Source organism: Eucalyptus grandis, chromosome 11, assembly GCF_016545825.1.
Source record: "Eucalyptus grandis isolate ANBG69807.140 chromosome 11, ASM1654582v1, whole genome shotgun sequence".
NCBI lineage: Eukaryota > Viridiplantae > Streptophyta > Magnoliopsida > Myrtales > Myrtaceae > Eucalyptus > Eucalyptus grandis.
In genome coordinates this window covers 27,018,426-27,046,101 of record NC_052622.1, presented here as the reverse complement: position 1 = coordinate 27,046,101, position 27,676 = coordinate 27,018,426, and the positions used below count along the sequence as shown (strand labels likewise).

Sequence of the window (27,676 nt, the reverse complement as noted above, 5' to 3'; positions counted from 1 at the left end):
GTAGGAATGTATGGTTTATTTTCATATATGAAGTGTTGCTTGATATAAATTGTCATGCATGCTTTGCATTTACACTACACTTTTGCACACACAACCTGCCGTTGGACCTAGGCCACATAAAATCATCTAGGATGGTATTGTGATGGATACCACTCCAACTGCATGCCCGATGTACGAGTCGTCCATCTCAATCCCAAAATTTCTTTTATGGTGTCAAGAGTACCCACCTCGGTCTGCATGCCCAAGACCTAGGTCGGCTCTTTGACCAAGCCGGAGTACGACATAGTCCACACGCCCGTGGCTAGTCTGATCATCCTTATGGCTCCATCTTGATAAGCCTTATAGATTAGAAATCGAGCCACTTATCATGCGCATGTCTATGTGATTGCCGTCAATTTGCCTTGGTAAAGTAAGTCTTCTATTCCTATACCATACGATTTACTTTGTCATACTTTTGGTCCGTCCATGACAATCTAGGTCAATCATTGATTTAATTCATTTGCTAATTAGAAATGAAATGAGGAAATTGTCATGCAATGAATCATTTGGAAAATAAAAAAAACTTTGGAGAATTTGTTTTCAATTCATGTCTAGGAAATTTTTAGGAAATGCCCTTCTTGTACGAACTTTTCATGAATAAATGAAAAAAAAAATGGAAAAATTGATTAGATCATTGTCATGGATTGACTTTTTATTTTACCTCATGCGTACATGTTCCCGTTAATTTGAATTAGGTGATTATGGAACGATCCCGCTCACCCATCCGTTCATGATCGAGAGCTAAAATGACGGATCAAAAATAGCTTTCTCATCAAGCAAAAGTGCTGCGATCTATCTTTAATGAGAAATTGCAACTCCAAGAAGAGAGCCAAAAAGACCTTTTAAACTGTCTCATTTTCTCGGGGTAGTCGAATTTGATGCCATCATGAAGAAGCTAGTGACATATCTAGATGGAAGAATATCTGACCTGAAGGATTCGCATCACAAGATCAAGGAGGAGTATTACTTTCTTGCCTTAACGAGAAAGCATCTGACAAGGGCGCATCAGATGACAAATTGGGGGCATGGCAGATTTTGGTAATGACCTGACTGGGCTAAAATCTCAATCCGAGCCAAAATGGATGTGCAATTTGAATTTATTCTGATGTTGCATAGTATCCTATTCATGCATGTTCTCTTGTGTAGGGGCAAAATCGGATTTTCACTTTTGATTGATAGAGACAATCCAAGGACATCCATTGCTAAGACAATCCCTTTTGTGGAGCAATCCCTTGAATGAATGCTTAAAACTACGTTTTGAGTGCGATAAATTGTTTGTTTTGAAGTCACAAAAACTTTTCATGCTTAAAGTTGCTAGACTTTTTTGAAAAGAGAATTTTCATATTGATTTAGCTCACCAATTTCATGTGGAGATTTGTCAAGATAGATAACTCAATGGAGTGACATCAATCCTTAAGAATGCTAAATGAGACGTATCAGGATGATGAAAGACAAGCCCTATCCTATACAAAGTCCATTACTTATACACTTGTGAGATGAGTGTAAAAAGTTCTATATCTGCAAGGTAAAGAGTTATCTCGCAAAAGGTACGATGACTGAAATGATAAGGGGTAATTCATTTCTCTATCCCAAACACTACAAGTGATTCATTGCTTAACCACTTATCACCTGTAGTGTTTGGAGATATAAAAAGAATTCAAACCTCTTGCTAGACTTGGAAATGGTGACCGTGATTCTATGGCATATTTGGAAGTCGCGTAACCATGCTATCTTCGAAAGTAAACAACTCGACCCGAGCAACCTTGTGGACATAACCTTAGTAGAGTTGCAGAGCTTCAAAAGATGGAACCCCAAGTTGAGCAAATTTGAAGTTGAAGCCATGAGCTCGTCAAAAGCTTGGATTCCACCGAAAGATGGCACATTTAAAATGAATATTGACGGATCTTACGAACCTGAGAGAATGGAAGTTTCTGTGGCGTGCATATGTCGAGATTCCATTGGGAATTTGCTCGATGGAGTCGCGCGAACAGTAACAATTTCTTCGGCGTTCATGGCACAGGCTCAAGCTCTTTTTGAAGCCTTAAATTAGTTTCTCTTTCTTCAAAAGGAGGAAGTGATGTTTGAGACAGATAGTTCGGACCTAGTCAATGCACTAAATAGTTCAGATCAGTCCACATGGGATGTTCACCCTATCATCATGAAGTGCAAAGATAAGTTACTCTATTTTTCTAATGCCTGAGTGGCCCATTGCTTCAGAGAGGCCAATTTAGCAGCTGATTATATTGCGAGTAGGGGTGTGCATGATCCGGGCAGGCGGTTCCTAACCTAGAACTGGGAACTGCCCGTTAAGGACCGGTTCTGAAAAATTGGAACCAGGATCCACCCGTTTGTTGCATTGATCCACCCGGGAACCGGATCACTAGTCTGGTCCGATTCCCGAGTGGATCCATGGAACCGATCTTGACGCAAAACAATTTTGGTTTTCAAAATCGAACGGTCGGGTCTATGAGTTGGGAAGGAGGGGAGGAGGTCTATGGTTGGGTTTTCAACATAGAACGGTCGCGAAACAATTTTGGTTTCTGGACCGCCGATCCGGTTCGGTTCCCAAGTTTTGAGCTTTGAAATTCCAAGTTCCAATCTACAAAAAAACCAAGTGCGGTGGAGGAAAAAACCCTCAAGATGACTCATAGGGTACCTCTACTTCCAGCAAGCATGCCACCAGCAGTTGATATCCGCCTCAAGTATTCTTGTTGTCTGAGACTAGCTGGAGATGTTAGATAGGAAATAAGCTGCATTTGCTCTGGAGTAGACTCCCCCAAATCCACATCCTCCACAGTCAACTCTTGAGTATCCAAATCGCCCTTGGGAGTTAAACTCTCACTCTCCAAACCCCTCACATCACGTTCCGGTGTAGAGAATTTGCAAATGACTCCTTGAATCTCTCCACTATCCATCATCGATAATGAATCTACCTCGTAATCTTCACCAGCATCTGCCATTGTCGACTCAATTTCCATGACTTCCGAAGGTGCAACAATAGAAGTCGCAACATCTTTGGAGCGAGGGGGTGGAGTGAGGGGGCAGACATCAACAAGGGGGAAGTAGTCGTAGGCACCGACGGTGAGAAAGTGGTTGTAGGCGTGACGGAGGCATAGCGACCGGTTCTAGATTTGTTGGCGTCGGTCGTCGTGGCTGTAGGGGCTGCAACGGCATCGATTGCTGGCGAGGGGGACTCGGAGTGAGGGGGTGGACAGCAGAGGCGGAGGAGCAGCAGCTGTGGTGGGTGGCGGCCGACGCGAGGGGGCAAACAGCAGCGGCGGAGGAGCAGCGGTGGCGGCGTCGACGCTCGGGGAGGAATCGAAATGGCGATAGGATTAGGAGGAACTAAGGAAGAGACAGAGAGAGAGAGAACTGAAGACGAAGGGAGTGAGGAGATGAGATCTAATCTAGGGTTTCTTTTAGTAATTTTTTTTTTTTAATATTAAAAAGGTTCCGGTCCGGTCCGGGTGGGCGGGCAGGCGTATCCGCCCATGGAACCGGGAACTGGACCGGTACCCACCGGTTCCGAAAAATTGGAACCGGGAACCGGACCGGTTTCCTCAAGAACCGCCGGTTCCGGGCGGTTCCGGTCTAGTTCGAGGCGTGGGAGGTTCTCGGGTATTTTGCACACCCCTAATTGCGAGAGCGCATAGAAAAAAATCCTTACCCCTTGAACTGGGTTTTTTTCCCAGCCCAAGCTCTTCGGAGTATTTTATGTACTAAAGCCTGTTTTTGGGCCCTTGCATAATTTGTTAGCTTAATGAAATATTTCATTTTCCGGCCAAAAAAAAAAAAATCGATTTGCTCGAAACTTTTCTTCCTAAAGAAAAATCTATCATCGAACGTAAATATCAGCCTAGAACAATGTCACCTTACGAATATTGTATTCTCGTTTGCTGTGATTTTCAAAATGCATTGAAAAGAATGAACAAATCGAATTAGCCTCCAGAAGCGAACGAATTCGATGGGATCGTCAAAGCAAACCTCAAGTCACCAACGAATATGTCCGCAAACCGGCACAAACCGCTTCCTCCTTCAATGTCTCGCATAACCTCTCTTCTATTTTCTGTTAAGTTCACTCGCATACGTATCTTCTCGATACAAGCTGAGCGTAGAGAAGTTCATTCCAGGTATCCGGCACACCCGGCAGGCACCAATGGCTGCAATCCTGGGGAGCGGTAGGAGGAGTACCGGGCTCCCGATGGCTGGACGGATGGCCGTCATTCCGAAACTCTGTCATGTGCGTAATGTTCAGGAAGTGGACCTTGCTGGCGTTTCTCCCTCCCATATCTTTGATCACCTCATAGATCAGTGGGTTATACAAGGTCTCTGAACGTGGCCTTGTGGAGTCGGACTGTGGTTCTCTGCTGATGTTGCACTGCCCTCCTTTATCCCACGAGCCATGGCTGCAATTCAAACACAAAGTTTCTGAAATTTCAGACGATCATCTAACACAGAAAGAGATCTTGAGATATGTTTCTTTCAAGTTTTAGAAGACGTGACCAGAAAGATTGGCAAAAGTTCTTGTCATTTCATGAAAAGGATCGATGGATAATAGGATAAGAAAAGTGGATGGAATAAACAGTCGTGTGATGTAACAATAATTCTATGCTAGTGTTCATCCTTTCAAAAATCTATTCCCTACTAATGAAATTATCAATTCCACTATTTTACTCATTGATTCACATAAAATCCCCTTATAAAATTCGATTACTTAAAAAAAAAACCATATTAATAGCTAACAACTAGCTCCATGAATAAAGAAAATAAATCATAATAATTCTGAATTACTATATTTTATTTTATTAGTTATAAGTAAGTTGTAACAACCTTAAAATGAACAAGGGTAGCTTACAATGAGTCCCTTAGTAATGTAATGATCGGTACGACGTATGTGTACCGTTTGGTTGATGAATATGCACTGTTTGTGTATTATAAAACATGTAACTTTTATAAATTATATAGTTATATGACCATATCGTTAAAAAATATATATTTATTAAGGCAATTTTCAAATCCTTCTTCAACTTGGAAAAGCGTTTTCTTCGTGCTTTCTGAGAATAATAACCTGTAGTGCGCGGGGGAGTAGCTTCGGAAGAACACGTGACTTGTCTCAAAGTCCAAATTCCGTTTTGCCCAAAGCTTCCATGTCTGAAGAGATCTCCTAAATGCTGCAGTCAAATCCATAGTCATGTTGACAGCTCCTTTTTCCTCGAAGTAGAATCCCCTGAAAAGAAGACATCAAAACACCATTTGATGAAGAGAATTGAAGGACCAAACTATATAGTTCACTATAAAGAAGGGGAAATTCGATCTATCTACGGTTCATACATCTTTGATGTTTTGTCTTGGTTCCACCAATGCCCGGCATTGAACACGATCACATCCGCGCCAACCCACATCTTCGAGAACCAATGCAGCTCGTCAACCCGGATCGTCCTGCGGACATGGGCTGGGGAGTTCGGAGGGGCTTTGGCTGTAATGACCAGGTATGGCACCCGGTAATACTCAATGGTCAGGTTGTACTCATGGAACCGGATTGAGAGGTAGCCCTTGTGTTTGTTTAGGGGGTTCCCGTTGGCTTCGTAGATGGTGGACCGGTCAGAGACTGCTTGCGAAAGCATACAGACCAAGGACTCCCACTGATTTCTCCCCAGGGAGTCGCCGGCGAACACTATTCTTCCGTTTCGGCTACTTTCTAAGAGCTTGCTTGCATTAAATCTGTGACATTAGAAGAATAGGGAAAAAAGAAAACTTGAATGAGATCGGACTAAAGAGTGTTTGAATGCTGCAAAACTAAAGTCTTAAGGCATGAAAAATTTGCAGTGTGAGATTTTGTAGGACACTGATAAGTGTTCTAACAGCTTAAGTTTTTGGAGTGGACTATCTCACATATGCTCTTTTTCTTTTGCACATACTTCCACTTTAGCCTTATCCATGTCTTTTTCAAGAGGACTTCAGAGTGTGGTAAACGGGTTCATATGTCTTCCACCTGTTCACAAGTTCGAATAATCGAATCTTTAGCCGGCTTTTGCTAAATCATTCCGTACATAGATTTCCTATCTTTTGGGATACAAGTGAACGAAGCTGCGGTAACAGATCATGCCTACTGTATCTCTCAACACTTTTATGGCGACTATGAGACTTATAGCTGTCCAAAGAGCCCGCGCACCTATTCTCTTCATTAGCTAGTTCGCTCTCGCCGTTCTCTTCTATCGGTCTTTGTCTTACAAAGATCAACCCGTTGGGATGCCAATTAGCGCAGAAATTCAATATAGAAAACTCCCCACCAAGAGGCTAAACATCTTTGCAAGACAATTAGAAAAACCTTCTTCAACGCCTAAAACCAAACTCTTGTATGTTCAAACTAGGAAACAAGAAAATAGAGATTAACTAGGATGCTCAAGATATGCTATACGTTAGGCTAACCAGATATCAAATTAAGTACGTAATGTCACTCAAAATCCTGGAGGATTATCTGTCCTTCAATAAGGAGTAAGTAAAATAAGAAAAAGATAATGCTCAGATTTCTTGCCTTCTTATCCATTATATTTTCTGTATTTGCGGTTGAACTTTTAATAAAGGGGTAACGATACATGAATGCAGTATGCTCTCATTGACAATTGAATTAACGAAAAGAGACTCGTCGCAAAATCAAACTCCGTACCTGGGAAGATCGCAGCCATAAGGTTGCCAGCGCCACTTGAGATAATCATCATCTTCCCGCCCATTCTCGTGGCATCGGAACCCCGGGTCGAGAAACGGGCAGCTCTCGTCGTAGTGCCTAAAAGCGTTGCTGTCGTCCCTCACCCACCTCCCTCTCCAGTAATCACACTCTCCCGTCGCCGCCGTGACCCGCTTGGAATCTCTCAGAGGGAGGAGGCTGGGACGAAGCGGCGACGGGGATGGGTACAGCTTGAAAGGGCTGAGGTGGTTGAGCCCGACGTAGGAAGAGATTAGGAGGAGGAGGAGGAGGAACGACAGCAGCGCGTATTTGAACTCTCTCAACGCCTTTTTGGGGGAGGACGGAAGGTGGAGATCCATGAAAGGGATGATCCCCATAGAACGGAAAACTATGAACAACGCCATGGATATATTCCTCCACGAAAGAGAGAAATTATATGGTTTCGGCTGGCCGGCGAAAGCAATGATTCGTTGGTCTACTGATAAATTAACATGCTCGATGGGGAGGTCTAGTTTATTAGACGAGGAGATGGACTCCGTCCGGCACGTCCTGACGACATGACGGCATGTCTCGGCGGATTTTCTTCCCTCCTGGATAGATTCCCCACTTTTGGTGCCAAAAACGGCGGGAATAACAAGGAAAGTATTGCACATATCCTAATAGATTCCACCGTTTAACACCGTAAATTTTTTTGTCGGACCACAATTCTAAAATTTTTGAGTTGTTAGATAAAAGTATAGTTTGATTTTGAAAATTCCAACACAATATTATTTGGTGAGGTGTGAATATTCAATAATCCCTTATGAGATCGGTCTAGTCATAGTGGTTAGGGAACGATGTTTGTGTGGGGGAGATGCACTGAATTGGTTAGATTCTTTACCGTCGCCGAATGTAAATAATCCTATCTTGGCTTTGGTCCAAGGTTTGTACTTTATTATAAAAAGTAAAAATAAAAACAAAGTGTGAATGTGTTGATCTATTAATACAAGTTCTAACAATAATGACCAGCAATGCTAGGCACACTTATGCTAGGGAAAATAGTTCAGAATATTCTAAATTTATTGCACTTTGGTCAATTTAATTATAAATAATTTAGTATAATTGGCCAATTTTGATTGAAAAATGTTGACATAAATGTTGGTTGTTCTATGTGGCCCTATTAACATTGACATTGACAATTTTTTTTTTTTTCCTTTTTTTTTTTCTGTGTAGCAAGGGTCAACAAGAGCTGCCTTGCCCAAGGTCTTCACAACCAGTAAGGGTCATTGGTGATCGATGTTGGCCTAGGACAAAAAACAAAAACAAAAACAAAAACAAATAAAAAGAGGAAAAAATTAAAAAAAATTAAAACATTACAAAAATTGTATACGTTAGCACAAACAATACTATACAGGATGATTGTTGTCCATGTCAATGATTTTAGGTCAAAATTGATTAGATATATTCAATTGGAAAATTATCAAAATGTTTAGGACTCAATTAGTGAAATTTAAAAATTTAGGATTGAATGACCAAAGTACAACAAATTTATGACTATTTGGACAATTTTTCCCTTATGCTAAAAGTACCCAAAGTTAAATATATTTGATTTGATATACTATAGAGTATGGTTCACTCTAAATGAACTCATACATGTGCATATTTGATACTAATGCTTAACCTCATTTAATATTTCAATTTAATATACCTTCTTAAATTATTTATAGCGTTGTTCATTAATGATGGATAAATTATTACCATATAAACCTATGTCTGTGCATGTATATATGTAGATGACATTGACTAAATGACCAAATGTTAAATGTATTCGTCCTCCTTGCTCAAAGTCTCGGTTCAAATAACCATACTTGCCCTTTCTCTTTGGGCCACTCCCAAAAGCACAAACATGTGTCTCTAATACTTATCTAGTGTAGGTGGGTCAGGAAGATGGCCACACTCAATAGAGATTAGTCAAGTACTTAAAGAGGTCCAAATGATCCATTGAAATAAAAAAATAAACATTCACTAGCAAGAGGGAGAATAAATAAATAAAAAAAACTCCACCGAGGAATGATGCCCTTCCACTCTCTTTTGGCCACATAGGATAATTTAAATACCATTAATTGACGGAGTTTGCAACATGGTAAGTTACATGCGATTTCATCGAGTACAAAAAAAAAAAAAAAAAACAAGCAATCTGATCAAAATTTTCTGGCCTTATGCGAGTACATCTAAAGTTTCATTTTCATACAACTTCTGCTCGATATTTTCCCATGTTTGTCGCCGGAGAATTATTTACGGATCTTGTCATACTCCGTTGAAAGAGTTCGGACCATTATTGTCGTGATCTCCTTTCAAATTTCGTCTATGAACTTAAGCATTTTTAGCAATCATCCTTGTCCAACTTCCAAAATACGCCAAATCTCTACCAATCACCGCTGATCTTCCATAGCTTCAACTGAATAAAATCGCCCATCATTCCTCTGCAAAGATGCAGAAAATGTGAAGTGATGAATTTCCAATCTAAGAGAGTGAACTTTGATGAGAAAAACAGTTAGCATAACCAAAAGGAAGTACTTTTAGATTCATCAGGAGTCTTTGAAGAAGACGGATCGATGCTTTTGCGTCGAACCGGCACGTCTTTCTTTAAATTGCTCGCGGATTGCAGTCAATTTGACTTCGAAACTTGGCTCCCATATTCTTCTGGAATTCCGCATTTTGCAGACGAAAGTATTCCACCGTGTCGTGGGCAATATGAACTATCGATCAAGTATCCGTTGTACTGCGGATCTCCTGCAGTGAATAGTTTTCTGCATTCTTTAAGGTCAGAGCCTGCATTTCTTCTAGCATGAAAGATTAGTGAGGACAAACATGTAACATATGCATGGAGTTGGAGAATATTGTCTAAGATGTCTTAAACTTGTTGCACTTTTGTCAATTTCATTATAATTTTTTTTTAATTTTACCGATTAAATCATAAATTCTCTCTTTTTTTGTCAATTGAGTCAATTTAATTAATTTTAATTGGAAACTGTCAATGTTGACACCAATCATCTCACGTGGCATGAGAAACACTAGAACAAATTTTCATAACCTTTTTTATTTTCTTTTTCTTTTTTTCTCTTTTTTTTTTTTTTTCGCTAGCGATCGTCGGACCTTGTCGATGGTCGACAAAGGTTGGTAGCTTCAGACGAGGGCCATCCTCACCAGCCTCGGCTAACTTTGTCACCGAGGATGAGAGAATATGAATGTTGGAATGCGAGTTGGTTCCGAGTCCGAGCGAAGGGAAGCTCCTTCCCCTTTTAGGCTTTTATAGCGACAAAAAACGGAGGGAAAGAGGACTTGACAAGGCAATTTTCAATTTTCCTTTTACTTTTAAATACACGAACACACCTTCTCTCCCAATCTAATGTTGGAAATGACAAAAAGGAGTATTTTAAATTCCAAAAATTCATTAGAAATATTGATAGGCATATATCCTCGGATTTCCCTTTTGATCAATCAAAATTAAAACAGTACAATTTTGAAAATTCAAAAAACCCCTAACATATGCACTTATCAATATTCAATTCGGTAAAAGAAACTAATGGAACTTCCATTATTTTTTTTTTTCACAAATACTTGCTAGTTATAAAAATAGATAAAGGTACCTAAAATCATATAAACTTCCAGCTTATTGAATTCGAATTTAATTGTGGGTGCATTATGATGATATCAGGTCAAATTTCTAATAGAGTCGAATTCAAGTAGGGAAAGGAAAAAGGGAGAAAAGCTCTTCTTTTGTCATTCTGAGGTCGGTAAAGGTTGCAAATTTGTAATGACTCCCAAGGACTCTGTTTTGCCCCTGCGCATTGCTCTGCTCCAAATGCTGAACCAGGACCTGTTGAGTCTCTCCTTCTCTAGAACCCTAAACCCCCTGTCACCTCCCCTTCACCTCCCCTGCTCCAAAACCCATCTCCAAGAAGACCCTGTTTCTCAAACCAGAGCCCCGGTTACAGAGACCCCTCTGTCTCTGCTTGCCCCTGTTTTCTTGCCGGAGTGACACTCCCGTGCCGCGATGCCCGAGCATTTGCCGGCAGGAGCAAGAAGAAGGACGGAGGCCCATCGCCGGATGGCATCGAGGGCGGCTCCGAGATGCGGCGAGAGGCGAAGCGGAACGCCCGGAGGAAGAGCCGGAAGCTCGCCGAGTCGCTCTTCTACTTGTCCGAGGAAGAGCTGCAAATGATGCCTGGGATATGATAGGATGGTCAGGTTCATGGAGAAGGACGACCCCAATTTGCGGCTCCCTCACGATTGGTACAAGTATGGCGAATTCGGGCCGTATTCTTGGAGAGGGGTCGTGGTGGGCAACCCAATACGGGGCAGGTTTTCGGACGAGTGCGTGACCATGATTGGCGAGGTCCGAGATCATGAGGAGTGGGAGAAGATTGAGCAGTTTGACATGACGGCGGATTTTGGCAAGAGGTTGAAGGAAATGGATAAGACTGTGGGGTTTAGGTACTTTTGGGTGTTCGTGAGACACCCAAAGTGGAGGCTTAGGGAATCGCCATGGCAACAGTGGACTTTGGTGGCTGAGGTAGTTTTGGAAGCCGGGAAACAGAGATTGGATAAGTGGAACTTGATGGGTAGGCTCGGGGATAAGGGTCGGAAGTTGATTACCCAATGTGCTGCTTGGATGAGGCCCGATATAATCTATGTCAAGAGACCAGTGTATCAATACAGGTTTGAGCCTCAGGACGATTTCTTCCGGTTGCTGATGCCTTTTCTTGATCCCAGGACAGAGAGAGACTTTCTTTTCGAGCTGAAAAATGGCGATGGGACGGTTGAATTGTGTACTTATTTCAATGGCTTGTGCAAGATTCTCAGGGCAAATCCCAAGGCCTTCGTAGATGATGTGGTTAAGGCTTACGAGAAGTCAAGCGACGTGAAGGAAAATGAGTGTTTGGAGTTTTTGCTGGAAAATCATCCCGCTGAGTTATTGCATCCGTACCTTTGTATACGGAATTGGGTTGATTCCAGTTCGCAAGTGTAAGTTACATGTGTAGTTAGCTGTTGATTCAGTGTAAGTTACATGTGTAGTTATGAGATTAAAAAAACAGAATTAAATCTGTTGATTCCAGTTTGCAAGTGTGATTTTTCTTTGTTTGTGCTCAAGTCGTATTTATTTTGCATGTCCATAGAATTGATAGGCTTCTTTATCTTTTTCTGGAGCAAATTACTCCATAATTAGCAATGATTGAGTTTTATGCGTAGAATAATTATTGAAGCATAAGTTTGTGTCTCTTGAAGATGAGTATATGTATGAGGAATAAGTAGGACAATTGGAAGTAAAATATGCGATTGGCATTTTGGAAATGACTAAGAAATTCTTAGTTATATGAACATTAGTGACTGAGTTGTTAGGATGCGATGTTTCTGCAATCACTCAATGAAAATCATTAAAGTTCTTTGCAGTTGCACCAACTACAGCTATAACTTTTCTACTTCAGATCATGAGAAAGTAGTCTCTGGCGTTTCAAAACTACCATATGGATTATATCAAGAATCATATCTACGAACCAAAGTTTTTGGGTCTCAGATCCTTTAAAGTCTTTTGTTGCATCCTCTCCAAATTCATCATGAGGCATACGGGAGCTAGCTTTGAGAAACAGGTTACGTGCTGGGGATAATGGCATCTATAGGTTTTAATGTCATTCTCTATTTGATAAACAAGGGAATGTCTTTGTCGTGGTCATATACAAAGCAGTAGAGAGTTCTATGCTGCTCCACACAATATGGGATCCATACAGCAAATAATTATCAAGGAGATCAGAACTGATGATTTAGGAATAGGTGTGGCCTGGACATGATACTTTGTTGAAGAAATACCTTCATAGCCATCATCTCCTTCATGTTCACTATCCACTCTTTTTGTCATAGCTCTTTCTCCTTCTAGACCTCATGTACCGACACGTGCTTCAAAGTCAACTTAAGTAACCTTTAATATTGAGAACTATGTCAGAATCTTACTCCTCTATGCTTTTCTTCGTCCAGAGGTGGTTTTGTAGCTGTTAGCGCATATGAGGACCGATTTGCTCTCTTCTCTGTTTCAGTTTCTGTTGGAAGCTATAACATTGATCAGGTTTGATGCAAGACTAAATTTCTTTGTATATTTAACTGGAATATGCAGTTGGTGAGATTTTTATTCTTATTGATGTTCTCAGTGCCCAATTAATTTCTCTGTGCTGCAGTTTGAGAGGATTTTTTATCCCTCTGAAAATGGAGACTTATTTGCTGGTAAAAGTTTCCCGAAGCCTGATATATGTATTAGCCATTCATCTGAATAGGTATGTATTATGAGTATTATGTCCTACTAGGAAACTTGTGTACACATATATTTAGATGTTCACACAGCTATTAGATGAATTTTACTTCCTATTCTAGTTTTGTATATGTTTTGGTGCTTTAACACCACGACAAACTGGTTTTATCGGTTCTGCAGGAGGGGTGCAAGTCTGAATGAGCAGTTGTTATTTGGACGGAATATTAAAGAGCACCACTTGCATTATATTTCTCAGAACGTTGAAGCTGGACCGTTAGCACATAACCTCATTGAACTTCCTGATCTTCATGGATTTGCCTTTTTGACAGGGCTTGGTGATGTTCTCTTAATGGATCTTCAAGATGCTTGCAATCCCCGTTGTGTTTATAGGAAAAGTTTCAATTCGTTACCTCCTCCAGTGGAGGAGATTGATGCGGTGGAAGAAACATGTAGTGTACATGACTTCAGCATGGCCGATGAAGGGTCAGACAATGCTGCGTGTGCTTTATTGAAGTTGAGGGATCATGATCCCATTTGTATAGATGACGACAGCTGCAATGCTAAATCAAGCTCCAGATATGTCTGCTCAGAGAGTTGGGAACCTGGAAGCTCTTGAAATTAGAGGATGATCATTTGTGTAGGTACAGGAGAATTTGAAGTTTCGTCTGATTTGAATGGTCTTAATTTATCTGAATGTCTATATAGAGATCTACCATGCAAGGCTCTTCTGTGGGTAGAAGGTGGCATTCTTGGCTGCAATTGTTGAGATAAGAGAGGCGAGATGGGAAGATCCTGAAATATGAAAATGGAAAGCTAACATGTACAAAATGCTATCCAGAGTAACTGTCCTATCTTGGACGTCACTAGCAGATTTTCATGATGAAAAACAAGATCATATGTTTGTTGTGGAGTGGCGCCCCAAGATCACTCAGAATTATTTGAAGTGGCATCAATGTTGAGAAGCTGTTGAAACTGCTTCCATTTATCAAGGCATAACTGGTATTTGGACGACAAAGATGAAAGTGACAGACTCTTATCATTCTTCCCTCGTACAATCATTTGTCGAAGAAACAAGGGTATTATCTGTTGGACTAAGCTTTACAGATGTGACTAATGCAGTCGGTTTCCAGCCTGATGTCTGTACTTCGGCCTCTAGCCTTGCAGGCGATGGTTGGCTAATCCAGACACACCTGAGTGCAGTGAGGCTTTGTTTGCCTGCCAAGGCTGACCACTCGGATGGCATTCCTTCATTCTCACCAATATGCACAACTCGGTCTCCCAATAATGCTGGTATCAGTAATGGGTACAGTGGGACATCATTTTGTTGTGATTTCTACTTCTAATCCTTGCCTTCTAATAACTCCAGGGATTGAAGTCCTTTCCACATCAATATGAAATATTTGACGTGCACCATCTGACATTTGAAAGTGAAATTTCCGGCCTTTCTGTACCTCAGAATTACCTCAAACAAGAACAGCCCTGTTCCTACGTCAGCAGAAGAGATGTTAAGCATGCTGAATCTCTTCTTCAAGGAGTTCATATTGGCAATATCGTTGTTTCTATCATTCCTGATCAAGGCCTTCGAGTGATTGCATCAGGGAACATATCGTCAACAAGTGCCGTGGGCACTGTAGTCAGCGGTCATATCCTCCAGGACTATATCAGTATCACTATGAACTGAGAGTGGAGAACTTTGCCACATTGAGGCCTCGTAAACTCCAATTCACTTAACAGGACAACATTGTGGGCTGCTACGATTGTGCATATGGGTAAAATTTTACGGTCCATTCATTTTACTAGAGCCTTAGAAGTGTGACGGTTGTACAGTTGTGATGTATATATGATACCAAAGACCTTGCTATATTCTTTCTGGCTACATACCTTGCCAAGTGAATTTACAAAAGCTGAACTGTGATGTTTTTGGCAGCGGCCTCTTAAATGAAAGTGTTCATTCTCGCACATGAAAATGCAACACTTCTTTTTTGTACTCAATGGGCATTTCTGATTCGAGAGGTCTGATTTATCTCCAGATTCTACACTCAATAGTGTTTTTGCACAGTTGCTGCAGAGTAGTGGTTACTGTTTGTTGTGATTCTTTTGTATTAAGAGGTGTCCAATAATGTGGAGAAATGCAATAGGTTTCTCAAGTGATGTGTAAGGTACCTTCATCTATGTATGTAAGCAGATGAGGGATTAAGAATAGCTTTTGTTCAAGTTCAATGGCTAATCGCTCTTGACAAGTCTCTAGAGTGAGGTTCGTTCTTTCGATACTGCCCAGATCAGCTGAGTGCCTCAGAAGGATTCGACCTTGGAGATTGAAAAATACCGATCGCACTCTTTGCTTGCATCTCATGCTTTTATTTTCGTATTCCCACGTTACGAATTCAAACATTGCACTGTGAAAAGCTTTACTATTAATGGAACTTTGATCATCTTCTTTTAATATTTCACTTTCAGTATTTTTATTTTCTTACATTTTCATTGACTCTATTCTTTAATTTCAGAGTACCTTAAAATGTAATTTTTAAGTTCACAAAAGGATGCCACGTCCGAAAATAGTTATTGTTTTTTGAAACTTGCATCCCTAAACTACCCAGAGCTCAAGCTTCATACCTTTTCTGGCTTGATAACACGCGAAGCTCGCACTTAATCAAGCCACGTGGCACAGCCGCATGAGACTAATGCCTGACACGTCTTTTTCTTGTTCCCCAGTCCCCAACATTCACGCAATCGCATCCAAACGAGTTGTGGAGAGAATTGATAGGGATGACTTCAAAAATTGGGAGTTCTGATGTGGTAGTAGTTATATGAAACCTTTTCACTGTGTAAACCAGCAACCTGGAATAAGGACGTAGCTGTCTGTCAACGGCTGGACCAGTGGCAATGACGCAACCCAAGCGATGGAGGGGTTTAGAGACTCCAACACTAGGCGCATAAAGCCGAAATTTCCTCTTGTCTTGCCTGGAGATGAAATCATCTTTGTCGCAACTACCAGCATTGCCTCGAGAACTTTGTTCTGATCTTTAAGCTGTCAAAAGAGCCAGAAATACCGTTCTAAGTAACCATTAAAAGAGTGTCAGTTTGGTATGTGATGCGGAAAGTAGATGGCATTTAGGTGGTTGATTATTTCCATGAAAGTACAGAAACTCCCACTGAGACTAACAGTTTTTAAATGAGTTGGTAACTCGATTCTCAGTCACCACATCAGGCTTTCTCTCACTGTGAAATGGCGTACAATCATCACGTGGTCAAAGAAAAAGTGTAAAATAAGCTGACGAGCGCAGCCTATAGAGTCTTGACTAACCAGCTCGACAGCAGAGGCAAGCTCCTCCAGGGCTCGTTCGAATTTAATATTAGTTGGTACAGCAACCTTCCCCGATCAAATTCCAAGTCCTCAAGAAAATTCAGATTGAATGCTGTTCCCTCCTGTGAGAACAAATCCTGAAGCAACTTGCAGCTTCAGCATCTATGCTCTCCTTGACAGCAAATGTTGAATGTGAGAAGGTGAAATAGATGGATCAAATTGATTTTTATGATAATGTAGTGCAAACCTTGACCTTTTCCATAGCTTTGTCATGTAATTCATCTTCAGATAGGAAAGATGTCCAGATTGTCTTAGCTTGTTTATCTCTGGTACAATGGACACGCGGCGATGCTCTTATATGCTTCACCCTGGACAAATGATAGAGAAATGGGAATAAGAAAGCACGTGCGGCATCCACACACCCGCACGGCACAACACACATCATGTGAGACAGGATACGAGGTTCAAAAATCAGAACTTAATACTCACGGTGTAGATTCTATAACTTGTAGATATTGCATTCATGCATCTGTTTCAACTAGTTGGCTAAAAAGAAACTTATCTACTCATGGATAGAATGCTTCTGGTAGATACACCTCAGAACTCATAGATGATTTTTCTCATTTTACATATCTCCTCTGCATGCATTTTATACAGATAGAGAAAGCTAGAACTTCCTGACTTTAAAACTCCCATTTTCTCTTTGTATTCCTAATGAACATGTCCATCCGAATAAGAACATGTCCTGCCGTATATGAGTTTTGACTTCCAACATCCATACCTGGCACCAGGGTTGACAGCGTTTCTGATGCATTTGAAGGGCCAGGTGAACAAGAACATAGTAATGCCATTTGAGAGTTCCCTCACTGTGAGACAACCACATTACTAGCAGGATAATGGAAGCACTAATGTGCGGCAGTCTTACAAGAGAATCTTGCAATATCCGAGTAAGTTTAAAGTTGGGATACAGAATATGATTTCCTCTTCCGTTTGGACCGCATGTCAAGGCATGCACTACATTTCCAAGTGCTGACAGGGACTTATTGATGGTTTTAGCTTCTTCAAGAACCCTGCCCTCTGCTCCCGTTTTCTCAACCTTCTCAGAGCCAGCCAGATCCACAAGAATTAGCTTTCCAAATGTTCTGGCCATGCTCAAGACATGAAATTTCATATGAGAAAGGAAAAAATTACCAATAAATTGCAATCCCATAAGAGACCAACCATACCTCTTCTGTATGGTTGATTCCTGGTGCACCAAGAATATGTAAATACAATAGCTTCTGCTGCTGCCCACATTCATATCTTTTTCAGTTTAAAGTTTGAAACTGTAAGCATAATTAGCGAAGGTGGCAGATATTGTAGATAAAGTTCTGATATGGCTATGCAAGATTAAGAGCAAGCACAAGCCAAAACGGAAAGCAGTAAGGATACGGGTCTCCCCAACTGCTCTGTTGCATATACCACATTGGATTTCAGAGGATGGAAATAGAAGATCAACCCAGGAAGATTGGAAAACAGTCAAATGAAATTGAGCTTGTATCTTACAGATAAGCCTTGTAATGCTTTAGGAATGTCTGATAGAAATATCTGGATGGAAGGTAGAAAACATCAAGGGGGTCTCACAGAAAGAAAGCATAAGATGATATGTAAGTATAGACAGTTTTAACTCAATAAGCTATCCAGTTTTGCGCAGACAATAAAGAATAGGTAGATTTATGATCGAGCAGCAAACCAATTTCTAGTAGTTCCACTTGTGGTATTGCCAGAAACACCATTTGAGTCCATAGAGCAAAATAACATCTTTTTCTCAGAAACATTTTGTGAACGTGTTTGAGGCACATAGGCATCTTAAGATGCATTCTTCAGGCCCAGAGCACATAAAAAACTGGTGTCTTAAACCGCCTATTTGGTCTCTTTAATTTGTATGTTGTCCTTTGAAAGATCTAAAAGGTCCCTGGAAGAAGGAAAGTAAATGATGTCCATGAGGTTTTATTTATGAAACTTCCTTCCTGGGATTAATGGATGAGATTCAGGAGAACGACATACGGCATGCAATAATTAAAATAGAGAAAAGCCATTATCTCAACATGAATGTCTTCAAATGTAGTCATGGTAATCTATACCTTACTTTCTCCATGTAGGTCTTTTACCTTTTAAAAGTTGAAAAACGTAAAAAATAGAGCATTACATCAATAATTAAGTGAAGCACCAGCTTGTGTAGGCGCACCATGGACAATTTGACTGTATACTTGAGTGAATCAGCAGAAGTGATTTCTCTGAAAATTCCATCAACCACTCTTGCAAGGAGACCTTTCTTGGCATCATCATATCCGAGGTTGGTTGGTCCCTGATTCATAAATACTGTTACTAGACTTGTATATATCAATAGCCATCTACTAACGCTATTCTGGTGGTGGGCTGATCACCTCCATGCTATATGTCTTTCCAACTCCAGTCTGATCCAGAAAAAAATGGAATTTGTTTTTGGGAAACAGAAAATGATCAATATAATTTATTTAACATATCAATAAGTTATGTAAAGTATCATATATGCAGTTCTAGTCCTGCAACTTGAACTATGATTGTAACATCTAGCTAGAACAAGGAGAGGGAATTCCTTTACATGGAGTTCCGACGCAAAATGCCAAACTGGAAAACTATGAAAGGATTCCGAACCGAATTTCTTGAAATAGAACGAACAACATGGGGACTTCAGGTCCATATACCCTTTCCAACTTGATTAAGCAAACAGAGGCAGCAATGATAGGATTAGTTCTACTCCATTCATTTGGAGCACACCTATCAAGTAGGAAGCACGGACCCTCTTTGGAAGCGTCCATGTCAGTGTCCGGCACCTCAACACGCGCCGACACGCTCCACATGACTCGACACGCCCCAACAAGTTGCCAACACACCCCAGCACGCCCGGACACGCCTCGACACGCTCCGACACACTCCGACGGCCCCAACACGCTCCGACAGGCCTCGACACGCTCCCACACGTCCCGACACGCACCGACACGTCCCGACACGCACCGACACACACCGACACGCCTCGACACGTTCTGACACGCTCCGACACGCACCGACACGCACCGACACGCCCTGACACGCTTGAACAAGCACAACACGCCTGGACACACTCCAACACGTCCCGACACACTCCAACACGTCCCGACACGCTCCCACGCGCCCCGACACGCACCTACGCGGCCCCGACGCCCCGACACGCCCGGACATGCTCCAACAAGCACCAGGACGCTCCGACTCGTCCCGACACGTGCCAACACGCACTGACACACCCCCAACGTGCTCCGACGCTTACTGGCACGCCCCCAACCGCAACTACCGTTTCTTCCAGTAGGGTACACAACCTCATCGGACCGAAGTTTCCCAAGTATAACTGCAGAAGTAGAAAGAAGAGCTTCGACAACGCACCTTGAGATTGAAGGCTTCATCGTCGATCCGCTCGATGCATACGGAATCGCCACTATCGCGCCTCTCTTCCGAGCTCATAGGCCTGAACCACACGCAGACGGTAATCTTGGCCATATCCTCGCGCTCGCGATGCCGAAGAGAAGACCGAATCGAGCTCAGAAATTCGAGGAGCACCTGCGGAAATGCAGTGGAGATTCGAAAGGTCGAAGGGAAAGAGCGAACGAGAAGGAGTAGAGGAGGAGGCGATTTTGTAAACCAGGAAGAGAGAATTTGAAATGTTCGAACGCGACTTGGCTCAGTGTCTGGAGGGAGAAGCTCCTCCCCTTTTATAGGGATGGAAAATGGAGGAAACTTATATTTTAATAAATCATGGATCAAAAATGTAAATATATAAAAATAAAAAATAAAAGGAAGAAAGGAAACCCTACCTTTTTGATAGTGAAATATGGAATTTTTTGGATTTATTGTTAAATGTTGAACTTAATAATAAAATATGGATTGTTTGTATTTTTTTCTCTAAATTTTATGTAATATTGGAATGGAATGTAATTGAATTTATCAAATTAAAATAATGAATGATATTAACAATTGATGGATTAATATTTCTAGTGTAAATTCATTCTAGACTCTTTATTATTTATTTATTTATTTGTAGATAATCAAAAATGATGATTTATCATATATATATATATATATATATTATATTATATATACACATTTAATTTATATCGTGTCTCAACGTGTTAGAATTCTCTATTTTTTTTAGAAATAACATATTGATATGTCATGTAATATTGTGTGTCAGTATTGATGCTAGTTTAGCCTATCGGCATTCTCTCATCTCCCGTTTAAACATTTATGCATCTGATCATGCCACTCTACTTCGTAAGAAAATCAACTCTTTTAAAGTGATACATCAAGGTAAACAGTTAAGGAATCAATAGACAACAGAAACCATCGTGTCTCACCTGTCCATAGCTAATGATCGTCCCTTTCGTTGCATTTACCACATCTGTTCCATTTAAAAGCAACACAATACAAACTAAACTGTTAATAAACCTGGAAGTAAACTAGATAGGGCAGACTGTGCAAACATTCCAGGCACTGGATTTGGATGAAAATAATTGATTTATCTCAATCATCAATTACAGGATGAGAAGGCAGCGGATTCACACGAAAATACTCGATTAATCTCATGTACTGACACGAGCACCTAATGCTGTGATCGATGATTCTCGCTCTATGGAGTGGATAAATTCGCATCCAGAAACGAATACAGACGTGTAGACATCATGATAGACACCACATCTATCTGTTGGAAGTTTGTTTGTAAAATGTATGTTTCCTTGTCTAATTAATAGGAAAAGTGGGAGAAAATGAGCTAATTAATAAGTGTGGGTTTTTTTTTAGTGTATCTAAAGAAATGATTTGGTGTGAGTTAAACCCCACCATACGTGCGGATGTGCGATTTTGGTGCGATTATTAGGCTGTTTTATATATACATGACAGTTTTCAGAAGAACGGAGTGTGATCATTTTATCTTCTCGAGCCTTACACTCATTTTATCTTCTTGAGCCTTCTTTCTGAAAAAAAAAAAAAAATTTACAGTCTTAAAGTTCGATTTGATTATTCTAAAAATCCGACTTCGTTGTTCTATCCAATTTGAAGCCATATTTATTTTATTGAAAGGTCCTGAGCAAGTCCTTGAACTGTTCCGTTTATCGAAGTCGACCCAAACGTAAAATGGGCTAATGATCGGATGAGCCAGAAAACGAATAGACATCGTCTTGATTGGAGTCGTTATAGAGCACCTTATCGAAGCTGAACTTCATCTCCTTCCTTCTCATCCTAACAAACCATCGACGTTGGAGATAACCATAGCTTAATTCATCAAAACCAGCACGATCTCGGGCAATACGAGAGGAAGAGTTCACAAAACCTCACTCGAAACTACAAATTCCACAACCGCAACTACAGTTTCTTCCAAAGTACGGTACACAACCTCATCGAACCAAATCTTCCCAAGTATAACTGCAGAAGTAGAAAGAAGAGCTTCGCCGTAGCACCTTGAGATTGAGGGCATCATTGTCAATCCACTCAATGCAGAGGGAATTGCAACGATCGTGCCTCTCTTTTGAGCTTAGAGGCCTAGCAGTAGTTAGGTTGTTTACTTACAGAATCTCGTGAAAGAGGTTGTTCGACTAGGCATGTCACGCCCCAAACCCCAAGCGTGTCCATCCCTATCTGGTTGATAATAATTTGCGACTTCCTAGGACGAGTCGCCGACTCTTTCCATTTTATTGCACATGCGAAAGCGGATTATAAATTCCCTGACAATAATCATCTCGGGATAGAAAAGCAGGATAATAGATTCACAAACAAACACGCTTTTATATATATATATATTGAGTCATGTACAAAGGTCTATGGCCAAAAGACTACAAAAGACGGCCTTCCAAAAAAAAAAAGCGGTCCTAACGACATACGCTTCGATCACCTCCTCTCGGCTCCGGTCCTCCACTCGACGACCTAAAAATGTTGTCCCACAACGGGGTGAGATATAATTTCAGCGAGTCTAAGCTCTAAATCCCAATTAGGAGGGAAATACGCCCGAAGTATCCTAATCACACAATCACACAATTAAGGAGACTTACCTCGTCTCAGATTCACCCTGCAAGTCAGTACAATTTATAACTTAGACAGCATGAAAACATGAGCAACAAATAAGCTCCAACAACTAGAACACCATACTCAGTTAATCATGCGTCCCTAGATTTAATCTCGGCATATAGCACGGCCTACTCTCTATTCTGCGGTCTTCTGGCATTGCCAGGCCTCGTCTCATCCCATTGAGAACGGCATGTCTCTTTATCAGACGGCTTTCTCGAAGGAGCATAGGGTCCAGAATCTACTGCGACCGGCTTCTCGTTGTCCATAGGGTATCCCGAATAGGGATAACGTCCAGCTTAACAGCCTGGGACTATTTCTCTTAACTATCACATGATCACTCAAATATGGCCCAGGGCACCGTATATTGTACTCAAATGTTTCAATTAAAATGATGAGCTTGACATTTTTCCTCGTATTAGAAATTCACATGAAATTACTCGTGTGTGGGTACATTGTCAACTTGACCTCAAAAATTTGATAATCTTCATTTTTGAAATCCCACTCTTTCATATAGTACTAAAAATCATTTTCGGTGTCAAAACCCGACACCTAGGATTTTCTAAATAAATATTGGAAATTCACAATTTTTGGAATTAAATACCAAAAATCCAAATCAACACTCAATTTGCATAATTTAACACTCAATTACAAAATTTAACCACACCATTGCAATCAGCTCGAAATTCCGGTCACCGCAATCTCGGCCTAATTTCCAGAAAAAAAAATTAATAATTAAATAATTACTAAATTTAATTAAATAAATCATATTAAATTCTAAAAATACTAACCTAAGCCAGAATCATTAAATTAATAACCAATACGGACTCGAAGAAATTCCCGAACCCTTCTAGATAAATAGTACAATTTATTTAGGCCTTAGCTAAACTATGCTAACCACCTAACATGTTCAATTAAATAATTATATTTCTAATTTAATCTAACTAACCACCTAATTCCTAAATAAATCTAAACACCCCTTAAACGTCATTAACCTACTAAGCGAGTTTAGAGTATAAACTCACCGGTTAATTGTGGAAACCGGTTCACTGCGACGATGGCGCAACGGTGACCGAAATTGAAATTTTCGGCGGTGTCGACGAACTTGAGCCAGGCCTAAAACGGGCCCAACAAATCTCAGCCCAACTGAGATTTGTTTTCAACTTGGGCTGAGCTTCACTTGATTCGAGGGCTGAACTTCGGTGAACTTGGGCTTCAAATAAGCTTGTTGCAGGGCTGTTGGTCGCGAGCTTAGGCCTTCTTCGTGGGCCCAAAATGGGCTGCTAAAACCAATTGAACTTGGGCCTGAGCTTGGGCTTCAAAATTTGTTGGAGATGGGCTGAAAATCACTAGGCTGAAGATGACATTCACATGGGCTGGCCTGACTTCTTCACTGGGCTGAAATTGCATGAAGATGGGATGACTTGAGGGTTTGAATCTCACGGGGTGAAAGTGGGCCAAAATCCCGTGGGCCTGACTTTAGACTTCGCTGGAATCCCATGGAGCTCGAAGATGCGGGCGTCAAATGGAGCAGCTTCGGTGGATTGTTGAAGTTGACCGAACAAAGATGGCACACGGACAAGTGGCGTGAAGAGGGTAGACGGGCGAAGGGAGAGAGATCGTGGGGCTGAAGAAAACGAGCAGCTTCGGTTTTGGTGTTTCAACGATGGAGCAGCAGCGGTCAACAAGATGGAGGAGTCCGCTGGTGAGGGTTGACGGCGGGGGATGGCTGCACGTGTTGGAGAGGGCAAAATCAACAAGGGTCTTCGGTGGAGAGCAGGCAGTGGAAGAAGACACGGTGTGGGCAGGTGTTGGCGTTGAATTTTGGTAGGGCTGCAGCACTCACGAGGTAGAGAAGTTGAGGAGGAGACGGACGAATGGAAAAGATAAGGGTGCTGGCGGTTGACTGGAAGACTTTTGGTGGAGAGTGGCCTGCTGTGTGGCGAGAGAAGGCGGTGAATTTTGCTGGTGGAAGTTCGAATGAAAAGAAGAAGCAGCCGGTCTTCTGCTGAAGCTGTACTCGCTCGAAGAAGACGGTGGGCAGCTGGCGTTGGCGTGTAGGGGAAGATTGGAGAGGAAAGAAATGTCAAACAAGCTTATCCCTTCATTAACTCCTTGTCCCCTATTACTTTCTTGATTTATAATTCCATAATAATCAAATTTGAATGCAAGTGTTGCGCCCCTCCATCCTATGCTCTGAATTTCATCCTCAAATTCTTCAAATTTGAAGCCCAAAATTGATGAAGAAATGCTCACAAAATTTCCACACTTTCCTATCGTCAAGTAGCTTAGTCTGGAAGTCCAAATTTCCATCAACTTAGCCCATCTGAATTTCCGCTGATTTTCCGCAATGTTCATATCGATTTTCCGCAAAAAATCCGGAATCTCTGAAAAATCTTCGGAGAATGAGTCAACATTCCTAAAACAGATCGTGACATCAAAGAATTTTCAATTTTGAAATCAGGTTTAAATTCGCGGTTATTTTCAATCTGCGTGCTTTTAGCGTGACTTAATCTACCGGATAACTTTTAGGAATTTTTGGTGCAATTGACCCGTGATCGATTTATCTCGAGTCACAATGTACATCTTCGACACATTGGCGACTCTCGATTGTCGTGAAAATCTCAAGGTTTCAAATACGGACACAAGGTACCCAAAATGATAGAAAATCAATTTAGTGTTGATCGATGAGAATTTTGCAATCAGGTGGAATTACCCACATTTTGATCACTCATCTCAATCGAATCGACCTATCATTGATCTCTGATCGATTTTTAATTGTGCTATAATGACCCTTGCAAATTACCACGGCTGAGCAGTCGATTCTTGGTCGAATTCTCAAGTCTTTTGCATCAAAATCCCTTAATAATTTTCCTAGATAGTCTAGTTATCTCTTGCAATCTCTTGCAATCTAGGCGACGTCGCCTGGGGTCCTTCGCGCGACCTTAGGCGGTGTCGCTTGAGGTTCGCGCGACCTAGGCGACGCCGCCTAGGTTGCGGGTCGCGCCACCCACATGCTATGGTTATCGGGGACGCGCAACCTTTAGGTGGCGGTGGCGGCTACTAGAGAAGCCCGATGGGTGGGAAGAAGAAGATGAACAATGAAGAAGATGGGGGGAAGAGAAGAAGACAAAGGGGGAGAGACCATGAATAGTGACGCATTGCATTTCCAAAATGCCCAATGCTCAATGCATCCCCTCCCCAGGATTTAGCTTTGAGCATTTAGAATGCCCACATTTGACAAATGAGCATTCCAAAACACTTGCCAAACACACAATTTTCCCCAAGGGGCTTTGGGTGCGCAAAAGGCCCGTTTGGTTCAGCTTTGGGGAAATGCCCTTGGGAGAATGCAAATACCTTTGAGGTAAATGGGTTTTTCAAAATGTTAGACTATTTGGTAAACTATAACTGAAAAGTGCTTTAGGGAAATGTAAGACTGTTCGGTAAACATATATTTGAAAAACCCTTTAGTGTGACCAAATTAAGTTTTTTAGTTTTAGTATTTTTAAATTTGCAAAAAAGAAACAATGACTATATAATCTTTTATATTTTCATGTTGAGAGTAATGTAAAAGATATATATTAGTAAATTTATTTAAAAATTATATTAAAAGAATTTGACTATAGATTAGATGCAAAGCTCAAAACATTAAGTTTTATAGTTCTAGTATTTTTAAAATTGCAAAAAAGAAACAATGACTATATAACCTTTTACATTTTCATGTTGAGAGCAATGTAAATGATATATCTTAGTAAATTTATTTAAAAATTATATTAAAAGAATTTGATTATAGATTAGATGCAAAGCTCAACTTTTGGCCTAGGGTTTTTTTAGGTTTGTTTTCGAATTTGATTAATTTTTTAATTATTGTAGTATTAATCATTTTCCTTAATTAATGATCATCTAGTGTATTGATAAAAAGTTGAGCTATCGATTGTCAAAAGATAAAAATGACAAAAAAAAAAAAAAAAGAAGGTGAACCCAACATTTGCAAAGGGTTTTTATTATTTTTAAAAATATAAAAATAAAATCCGATGAAACTCATTTGCCGATCAATGGCGGTTGGGGTGTGGGAAAAATGATAGGTTTAAAAAAAAAAAAAAGAAGTTAATGGATGAATAGTAGAGGTGGACTTGCATTTCCGAAATGTTGAAAGCCCAAAGCAGGTGGGGACCTGCTTTCAGCTTTCAGCATTTCAAAGGCCAGCATTTGGCCAAGGACATCTCCAAATGCTGAACCAAATACCTAAATTTTTTCCCAATGGGCTTTCAGCTCTAAAAGCCCATTGAGAATGCTGAATCAAACGGGGCCAAAGCCCCTTGGAGAAGTCCAACCAAACACCCCCAAGTATACTGTAAAACTATTTAGTTTTGGTGGCTAAAAATATGTCTGACTTTACCAGCCAAAGCTCGGCAATAAAATCATGTCTGGTTTATTTATGCCGACCGTCAACCGTTTCGGCCACTTTGTTACATTACAAACATTTTAAGTCATATGATATAAGTACGTTGTTGGCCCTCTCTTATCAGTGTAAACATTGGGAAAAAGTACGGTGTCATAATTAGGTAAAAGTTCAAATCTTGACGCTCTATCTCTTAGTCTTCTCTTACTTGTCATTATGCATGGTTTTTGTTTCGACGATTATCCTGTTAAAGTAACTCTATTCACAATATGTCATGCCCATGTTAGACGGGCTTGGATGCAAGGACGAGTATTAAGTTATGTGCTAATAAATACATTATTAATCCATTTCCTAACAACTTAAACATTGAGAAAAGAGGATTTGTAGCTGATTGAGTTTTAGCAGCTTCTACAAGTGGCTTATTAAGCCACTTGAATGACACCCCCAGTTCATATACTATGTACAATAATCTCACCCAATAAATACGTCATTCAATCTATTTTGTGCAGTACAAATTAACACAAAAATTGAGTCTTGCAAATTTTAATTTCTTTTCTTACTTTACTCTAGAGCGATAGCTTTTTGGATTATTATTAAGTTCATTACCCACGTGAAATATATTAGCTTTATAATTAAATTCTTCCGTATTTCAACATTCTAACGGTGAATGTGTAAGTTATGTTTTACAATGGCGATAAATTAAATTTCGTAATTACTAGGGATGAATAGAAGATGATATTGGAATAAAATATGATTAGAACATATAATGTTAGCTTCATAATTATTTGGTCTTCTCCTATCTATAAAAAAAGTTTCACTGTCTATAGATGAGTAATAGAAATTCCCAGAGACTGAAATTCC

General features: G+C 40.6%; 1 protein-coding gene, 2 long non-coding RNA genes and 1 pseudogene across 3 annotated transcripts; 1 reads left to right on the top strand and 3 right to left on the bottom strand.

The window, feature by feature from the left end:
* Positions 1 to 3,935: 3,935 nt before the first annotated feature.
* Positions 3,936 to 7,128, bottom strand: LOC104427745 (protein trichome birefringence-like 9). Its single transcript, XM_010040788.2, has 4 exons — positions 6,707 to 7,128; positions 5,371 to 5,760; positions 5,108 to 5,266; positions 3,936 to 4,445 (listed from the first exon to the last, which is right to left on the bottom strand). The coding sequence occupies exons 1-4, from the start codon at positions 7,126 to 7,128 to the stop codon at positions 4,115 to 4,117; spliced, it is 1,302 nt and encodes a 433-aa protein (XP_010039090.2). The 3' UTR covers positions 3,936 to 4,114.
* A 2,738-nt stretch (positions 7,129 to 9,866) lies between these two features.
* LOC104427746 lies at positions 9,867 to 15,020 on the top strand (annotated as a pseudogene).
* Positions 15,021 to 15,624: 604 nt separating this feature from the next.
* Positions 15,625 to 16,374, bottom strand: LOC120289593. Its single transcript, XR_005547617.1, has 3 exons — positions 16,309 to 16,374; positions 16,168 to 16,223; positions 15,625 to 16,032 (listed from the first exon to the last, which is right to left on the bottom strand). It is a non-coding gene; the product is annotated as an uncharacterized LOC120289593 (long non-coding RNA).
* A 596-nt stretch (positions 16,375 to 16,970) lies between these two features.
* On the bottom strand, positions 16,971 to 19,795 carry LOC104427755. The gene is made up of 3 exons (XR_005547616.1): positions 19,747 to 19,795; positions 17,535 to 18,655; positions 16,971 to 17,450 (listed from the first exon to the last, which is right to left on the bottom strand). It is a non-coding gene; the product is annotated as an uncharacterized LOC104427755 (long non-coding RNA).
* Between the last annotated feature and the right edge of the window lie 7,881 nt (positions 19,796 to 27,676).

Bases quoted from the DNA above. Each gene is read 5' to 3' on its own strand.
- LOC104427745 (XM_010040788.2), bottom strand. From the start codon at position 7,128: ATGGCGTTGTTCATAGTTTTCCGTTCTATGGGGATCATCCCTTTCATG. The intron at 5,267-5,370 runs GTATGAACCGTA...TCTTCTTTTCAG, and splicing joins CAAGACAAAACATCAAAGAT to GGGATTCTACTTCGAGGAAA. The intron at 4,446-5,107 runs GTTATTATTCTC...TTTGAATTGCAG, and splicing joins TACTCCCCCGCGCACTACAG to CCATGGCTCGTGGGATAAAG.